This window comes from Capsicum annuum, chromosome 4, assembly GCF_002878395.1.
Source record: "Capsicum annuum cultivar UCD-10X-F1 chromosome 4, UCD10Xv1.1, whole genome shotgun sequence".
Classification (NCBI taxonomy): domain Eukaryota; kingdom Viridiplantae; phylum Streptophyta; class Magnoliopsida; order Solanales; family Solanaceae; genus Capsicum; species Capsicum annuum.
In genome coordinates this window covers 13,563,486-13,572,143 of record NC_061114.1, presented here as the reverse complement: position 1 = coordinate 13,572,143, position 8,658 = coordinate 13,563,486, and the positions used below count along the sequence as shown (strand labels likewise).

At 34.7% G+C, this 8,658-nt stretch overlaps 1 protein-coding gene across 1 annotated transcript; it reads right to left on the bottom strand.

Annotated features, from left to right (window-relative positions):
- Positions 1-1,917: 1,917 nt before the first annotated feature.
- Positions 1,918-5,746, bottom strand: LOC107868234 (G2/mitotic-specific cyclin-2). The gene is made up of 11 exons (XM_047410760.1): positions 5,588-5,746; positions 4,982-5,105; positions 4,830-4,886; positions 4,361-4,406; positions 3,978-4,133; positions 3,756-3,878; positions 3,181-3,270; positions 2,868-3,089; positions 2,681-2,779; positions 2,414-2,592; positions 1,918-2,322 (listed from the first exon to the last, which is right to left on the bottom strand). Exons 1-11 carry the CDS (start codon positions 5,646-5,648, stop codon positions 2,178-2,180), a joined length of 1,302 nt encoding a protein of 433 aa, XP_047266716.1. The 5' UTR covers positions 5,649-5,746; the 3' UTR covers positions 1,918-2,177.
- Positions 5,747-8,658: the final 2,912 nt, after the last annotated feature.

Sequence of the window (8,658 nt, the reverse complement as noted above, 5' to 3'; positions counted from 1 at the left end):
TATTCATAGTATCTGGAAATGTTAGCAAACTCTTGCTTTCTCCAAGACCGTGTATCATCATCGTTTTTGAGCAACAACGATAGATGAACAAAAGGATCTGCGGTCTTCCTTGCATTTCTGTCTGTCACAGGCTGTTTCAAGTCTTTCAAAGTTAGCTCACATATTGAAATTGATATTCATCATATCTAGAAATGTTAGCAGACCCTTTCTTTCTCCAAGACCGTGTATCATTATCGCTTTTGAGCAACAACGATAGAAGAACAAAAGGGTCTACAGTCTTCCTTGCATTTCTGTCTATCAGAGGCTGTTTTCAAGACTTTGTAAGTTATCTCACATATTAAAATTGATATTCATCATATCTGGAAATGTTAGAAAACTCTTGCTTTCTCCAAGACCGTGTATCATCATCGCATTTGAGCAACAACGATAGAAGAACAAAAGGGTTTGCGGTCTTTCTTGCATTTTTATCTGTCAGAGGCTGTTTTCAAGCCTTTGTATGTTATCTCACATAGTGAAATTGATATTCATAATATCTAGAAATTTTAGCAAACTCTTGCTTTCTCCAAGACCGTGTATCATCATCGCTTTTCAGCAACAACGATAGATGAACAAAAGGGTCTGCGGTTTTCCTTGCATTTCTGTCTGTCAGAGGCTGTTTCAAGGCTTTCTAAGTTAGCTCACATATTGAAATTGATATTCATCATATCTAGAAATGTTAGTAAACCCTTGCTTTCTCCAAGACCGTGTATCATCATCGCTTTTGAGCAACAACGATAGAAGAACAAAAGGGTCCGCGGTCTTCCTTGCATTTCTGTCTGTTAGAGGCTATTTTCAAGGCTTTATAAGTTAGCTCACATATTGAAATTGATATTCATCATATCTGGAAATGTTAGCAAACTCTTGCTTTCTCCAAGACCATGTATCATCATCGTTTTTGAGCAACAACGATAGAAGAACAAAAGGGTCCGCGGTCTTCCTTGCATTTCTGTCTGTCAGAGGCTATTTTCAAGGCTTTGTAAGTTAGCTCACATATTGAAATTGATATTCAGCATATCTGGAAATGTTAGCAAACTTTTGCTTTCTGCAAGACCGTGTATCATCATCGCATTTGAGCAACAACGATAGAAGAACAAAAGGGTCCGCAGTCTTCCTTGCATTTTTATCTGTCAGGGACTGTTTTCAAGCCTTTGTATGTTAGCTCACATAGTGAAATTGATATTCATCATATCTGGAAATGTTAGCAAACTCTTGCTTTCCTCCAAGACCGTGTATCATCATCGCTTTTGAGCAACAACGATAGATGAACAAAAGGGTCTGCGGTTTTCCTTGCATTTCTGTCTGTCAGAGGCTGTTTCAAGGCTTTCTAAGTTAGCTCACATATTGAAATTAATATTCATCATATCTGGAAATATATCATCATCGCTTTGAGCAACAACGATAAAAGAACAAAATGGTCATTGCCTCATGATCTTTGCTCGTTTAATAGTTCTCAATTTCTTTGGATGTCTTATGATGTCTTTCTTCTTTCATTGATTGTATCTAAGATCATGAGGTAGCTTTTCGAATTGAGTTGGACTCGAGCTGTCCCATCTTTCTTCACACCCCACATTCCTATCCGTGATATACTCGACATTGGGTGCTATGTTGTTCTATATTGGTTGAGAGTTTAGTTACTTACGCCTGAGAAGTCCAACTTCGTTACAACTTCAAACACAGTCCAGTCAAGTCCACATTCTTCGCATTCCTATCCTTGATATAATTGGGTGCTATGTGCTACATTGGTTGAGCTTAGGTCTGAAAAGTCCAGCTTTGTTACAAATTCAAACAGTCCAGTCAAGTGTGCTATGTACCACGCTTAAGGACTTGGTGTGATCAGAGCAGTGCTTAATAACATCATGTTTCATTTACTGGTAAAAATGAGAAGGAGACAACATTAATATGAATAAAATATCTAATGATTTTATTACAGTTGTAAAAAGAGAAAAAAACACAATTCAGGACAACTCAAAGTTGTTCACAAATGAGCCTAAACTAATCTACGAAAAAGTTGTCAAATTCAGCAGTTGCGAGTTATTTTAAGTTCTGTAACTCCATTAGACGCTCACCATATGATATAAATTAGAGACCCGACTAAAGATGTCACGTAAAGTTAGTAAAAACTAAACATGTTCATCCTCTTATTGGCACTGCTCAAGAAGAAAATGAGCTGGCGCACATTTTGCTGCATAACCAGATTTAGACGTGTTATACTTTCTATGTACCCCTGTTAGTTTCCCCGTTGCTGCCCTTTGGTGGAATCCCACGATCAATCTCGAGCACTCCCTAAAAAAAGAGCTAAATTAGATCAAGCTCGAGAAAGAAATTAGTTACAATCGTCACAGAATGTGGAGGGGTAGTTAGTTCGTTCACTCACAGAAGTTGATCTTCTGAGTATTTTGTATGCAACTCACAAGTCGTGCTCCATTGTTTAACACCATAAAGTGTGCACTGAGCTGTAAAGATTGCAGCAGCAGCGATAAAGGATGGTGGGAATTTAAGCATCTCGTATTCCACGAGGCAAAGCTCAATCAAGAAGAACGAAAGTAGCTCAAGCTGTTATTACAAAGTAGTACAACAAAGTTAGAGAATGTAAATTATCAAGAATGTCAGAAACTCCAAGACTCTGTCATGACTAACCAACCTTTCGATCCGATTGAGCAGCCTTGAGAAATCTTCTCATAAAAACATATGGAGTAGGAACGGACATATTAAACTGGAGTGTATTGAGCATCAATTTTTCCTACAGGGATACGACGTGACATCTTTAAGTAACAGTTGAAAATGCAGTAAAATAGTTGACATCGATAGATATATTGATAGCTATATACCATTTCAAGAACCTCCTTCCTTGAGTATGCTTTATCCGAAATAAACACCAAATCATCCACCACAGGGAGAGTAACCTCCTCATATTTACACGCGAGTAGTGTGGCAACCAGTCCAACAAGCTGCAGCTTCTTTCTCACAACAGATTGCTTCTCCAAAAATCTATCTATTAAGTTAACAGTTAAGAATAACGTCTCTTCCCTGAGATCGAACTTGTGATGTACCTGTTCGTTCAGGATAAGCAATTAAATATGCGGCAACTATTAACAACTTAATTTGCTAGTTCACTCTCCTATTGAGTAAAAATTTAAGTACCTCAATTAGCCAGTCTATTAGTATAGATCTCATCCTCTCGTTTACGTCAGACTGTTGTGCCATATAGTCTGGCGAGACACAGCTGCAGACCTGTATAGTCAAATGTAATAAGAAACCACATTCAAAACATGTGAATTCAAAACATTAAACTACTTTGATCAAACAAGTGTTAAATATATACTGTATATCCTATTGTGTGAACATTCAATAACTACCATGTGAAACACAGTTCAAATAACTTTCAATAAATTCAAACATCATTTGGAACAGGCCGTGACTCGTCGTCTTAGAACCTGGCACCTTTAATGCTACACTAACTATATATACAAAAAGATTGTTTTTTTACCCTATTTGCCACAATATAACTTCTCGATGAAGGGAACTCGATTGAACCACTTCACATATTGTAGATTCGCCCCTGACTTTAGACCAAATTCACCTTTAATGCAACACTAGAAGCTTCCTTTAACGTAGATGGATTTTTTTACCCTATTTGCCTTAAGATATTGTAGATCCGCCCCAGACTATGTATACCAAATACACATTGGTAAAGTTGTAGTGTTACATGGACTTACTTCCATTTTTGAGTAGTAAGCATACAGATCTTGGACATAGTCAACAGCTGCAAGTGGATTCTTTAAGTCACCACTGTCAATATCTATCGCCGTCTCCTCAAATATATCCTCCATCTCAATCTCCTGAGAAAATTTATGAACGTTATCTATCTAAAATCCCAGCATATTTTACCGAAAGGCCAAGAAACTCAGCTCATTGATACAGTCAACGTTGTCTCTTACCATTTGAGTCTTGTTGTCATGTAATATCGTCTCAGTTTGTTCCAAAGACATTGGAACAGGTTGGTCCTTTTCTGCCTCATATTCATCCACATCTATTATATGTACATCCTCCCATACATGAAAACCTTCAGCTGCTAATTTAGGTTTCTTGGTTTCCTGTTAGACGTCGCGGAGATAGAGAAATTCATTAAATACGTTCTCGCATTTAACTTAGAACCCCTAAGTAGCATTTGGAGTCTTTGTTGTAAAAAATCCAGAACCCCATAAAATTGAAATCGTGGCTACGCCTACGTGAGTTACTATATAAACTACAACGAAACCTCAATAATTCAAGAATCAATTTTCATTAATCCATGAATAGGAAAAATGATTTTGAATAATACCTCTTGATAATGCTGTCGTGAGCTAGCAATTTGTGCAGCAAATTTCCTTCATTAAAGAAAATTTACATTCACTTGTCAGATTCCAAGAAACGGTCCTCAAACAACAACAACAACATACACAGTGTAATCCCACAAGTGGGGTCTAAGTCAGGTAGTGTGTAACTTCCCCTACCCTTAGGAGGTAAAGAGGTTGCTTCCGATAGACCCTCCCCGCTCAAGAAAATAACACGAGCTGAGAAACCAAAGACAAAATACTATACAAGGCATGACTAAGCATACTACAAAAGAAACACTAACTACAACAAAATGATAAAATAAACAAACTAAAGGGGACGACAGATAGTAACAGAAAGCGAAGGAACAAGAACCTAGACGAGGATTAGTACAACTACTAGTACGGAAGGATCAGTGAGACGAACAACAACCACATACCACTCCCAAAGATTGAATTTGACTATATATATCTAACCTTGTGATTGGTCTATGAGCTGGAATAGGAGGATTCTTGTTGCAGATTTCATTAGCACTGAGATATCAAGCAAATCAACAAATCAGCTCAAGAAGAACAAAAATGAAAACATATATATATTACAAAAAAAAAAAAAAAATTGAAAAACTTACTCAGATAATCCTCTCTTGTTAACAACACAAGGGTACTGATTAGCTCCAATAAAATTCTGATTAATTGCACTCAATGCTCTTCGATTGTTCCTCGTCTCCACTCCAAATTCTCTGTATCCCATTTCTGAAAAACAAAGAAAATTTTCAAAAACCCCATCTTCCAAAAACTGAATAAATCAAATTCTTACCTAATTTTCAGCACTTATAACCCAAAAAATAGGGAAAAAAAAAATTGAATCTTTGAGCTACATTTCCTTTTCTCGGCGCCAGAAAGTCCACACTATGATAAAAATATCAAAATAATAATAATATTGAATCTTTGAGCTACATTTCCTCCTCTTTTGTCCGATACCCATATTAGAACGTAATCCGGCTCCACGCCAGAAAGTCACACTTCGGTTGGGGTGGGGGGGTGTTAAAGGCTCCCTACAAAGACGACTCCATACCAAGGGCTCGAACCTAGACTTCTAGAGTAATAATTAACTTTTCAAGAACCCCATCTTCCAAAAACTTACAAATCAAATTCTAAGCTAATATTAATCTCTTAAAACCCAAAAAAAAATGGTAATTTTTTTCAAAAAGATTGAATCTTTGAGCTACATTTACCTTGACCATTTGTTGATTTAGTCATCCTAGCTTGATTGTTCTCATTAGAAGAAACACCCATTCTTCTTCTTTCAAGAATCAAGAGAATGTGGTGGTGAGATGGGGAGTGACAGTAAATTGATATAGAGGGGAGAGGGGGTGGGGGTTGGGGTTTATAATTCAAATGAAACGGCTAGTAAGAAAAAAGGCCGTTGGATCAGAGCGTTTAAAGGGAGGCATAACGGTCACCTATGTGGTTAGCATGTGGTGTCTGAATGACATGTTGCTTTCAAAATTAGGAAAGAGAGTTTGCTAACTTTATTTTCTTTATTGACTTTTAATTTAATGAATTGATAAATGATTGGAGCTTTGAACTTTATTTGCTATCGGATCAGGTGTTTATATCAAATTAATTTAATAATATTTTTTTCTTTTTAATTTATATAACATATTTTGCTTTTCGAGATTCAAACATGTCAATTATTGTGATTTATAGTATTTTATATGTAGTTTTCAAAGATATAAATTTTATTTTTAAAAAATTGTAGATTTTATGTCAAAATGTATGGTCAACCTTATCTTATTTGAATTTCGGAAAGCGAAATATGACATAAATTGAGATGGTGGGAGTACTAGATAAGGACTTCGTACGCTCTGTCCTCTTCAGATCTTGGATATGTTATTTGTTGTGGTTGTTCTCTCTTTTTGCTTCTGGGACGAAAGTTCTACAATAGATAGCAGGCACAAGCAAGTTGGTTAGAGGAAAACTGGTTAAGGTGTTTAATTAATAATTAAGTAGAATTATGCATTAATTGACCATAGTTGAGTATGCTCATTCGCTTCTTGTTCTTAATTGGTAATCGAACACAATAAGTGTATTTCTAAGATAAATGGATACTACGTAATGTTATTGCACTGAAAAGACTATAATACATGATTATTCTACGCGAACACGTGTTATTCATTTATTGATGGGGTATAAACATGGAATCGTGTAAATTTTACCAAATGATATAGCAAGTAATTTCAATTTATTCGCACCATGTGTTTATACAAAACTAATTCATTTTAATGAAGTGAAAATATGTATAGCCATAATTAAATGATAAAAATATACATGTGAATAGATGAATGATTACATCATATTAATTCAATTTTATATCGAATTATTAATTCAATGATACATACGCTCTGTCCTTTCTAGATCATGAATATTTTGTTGTTGTTCGTTTTTCTTTGCTTCAGGGGCGAAAGTATTGCGGTAGATAACAGGCACAAGTAAGTTGATCAAACAGAAATTGATTAAGTGATTTAAGTAAGTGAAAGTATACATCAACTAAACATAATTAAGTATATTCAATCATTTTTTTTTTAATCAAACAATAAAAGTGTATTTTTATCTATCGATCATGGATGTAGATTCTCGACAAATCAGTGATATTTTCTTCGTTATTTGATTTGTTCTCAATGTGAATCTCTATTTTTATTGAGCAACAAACCCCATGGAAATACTCCTATATCAAAGATAAATGAACACCACGTAACGTTATTGAACTGAATTAAAAAGACCATAATATATGGCCAGCCTTCGTAAATACATGTTATTCATTTAGTGATTAGGTATAAACATGCGGTCATGTAAAATTTTAGCAAAAAATTTTAATTTATTTGCATGGCGTGTTTATATAAAACTAATTCATTTAATAAAGTGAAAATATGCATACCAATAATTAAATGATAGAAGTGCATGTGAATAACACGTCATTCACTAATTGATTTGATATAACACTTATAGTACTTTTTATTTATTTTCCAAATATATAAATTTTATTTCAGTAAAATTATAGATTTCATGTACGAATTCATGGTCAAACTTATTTTATTTGAATTTCGGGAAGCGAAATATGTCACATAAATTGAGACAGAAAAAGTAATAGATAAGGTTTTCGTACGCTCTATCCTCTTCGGATCTTGAATATGTTGTTGTTGTTCTCTTTGTTTGCTTCCAGGATAGGAAGGTTTTGCATAGGTAATAGACACAAGCAAGTTGATCGAACGGAAACTGACTAAGGGGTTTAATTAAGGGAAATTATGCATTAATTATCCATAGTTAAGTATATGCTCATTCGCTTCTTGTTCTTGGTAATCGAACAATAAGCATATTTATTATTTATCAGCCCTGAATGTAGATTCTCAGATAAAACAACTATATTTACTTCATCATTTGATTTGTTCTCAGGTATCAATTGTTGGGTTCAATTGGTGTGAATGAAAAATAGAGGGACACAACCTTTTATGAAAAGAAATATTATTTTGGAAAATGAGTGACTGTTTGATAGTTGTGTCTGTTCAGAAAAAGACACAATGTTTCGAATGAACAAACATGACTCTTCCAAAGGATACACCTTTTCGGATGAACCATTGACACCTTTTGAAAGGGGCACTTGATGGTTATATAAACCTGCATTTATCCACAGGTTTTGGTATGAAAAATTATCTGAAAATACAAATTCTTCTTGTCCTCGAAAACCATTCTGTGTGATCAATCAAATCGTTGAGTGAGTTCATTGAATCCAACAATTTGAGGTACCGCTATTGTTCAGATTAAAGGTCATTTTATCCTGGGAGGAAGATTCCATAACCTCGGGTACAATGAGGGAAATTATTCCTTGAGGCACTCCATGAAGTCGGAGGACTTGGCCTTAAAATTTTGTTTTATCTTTTTTCTGAAATTTAACATACTTCTTGGATAGATTATTTATAATCTTGTGTTGAAGGTGTTAAGGAACTTCATAGGTGTTCTTGTTTATACATGAACTTGTGTTGAAGTTGTCGTGGCATTTATACAAATTCTTGTACCCGAAAAAAAATGTTGATAAACAACAATCTTAAGGAATAACCTTTAGAAAAAGAAAAGAAAAAAAATTTTTGCTTGTTTGGTGAAATAAATTTTGCTTGTTTGGTGAAATTTTCTTTTCACTAAAATTTTCTTTTCGAATCTGTATAGCTTGGTTTATGGAGATTAAAGCTTTTAGCTTTCTACTCCGTTTGAACTTAACTAGTGATTTGAAGAAATAAAATCTTCATCACAA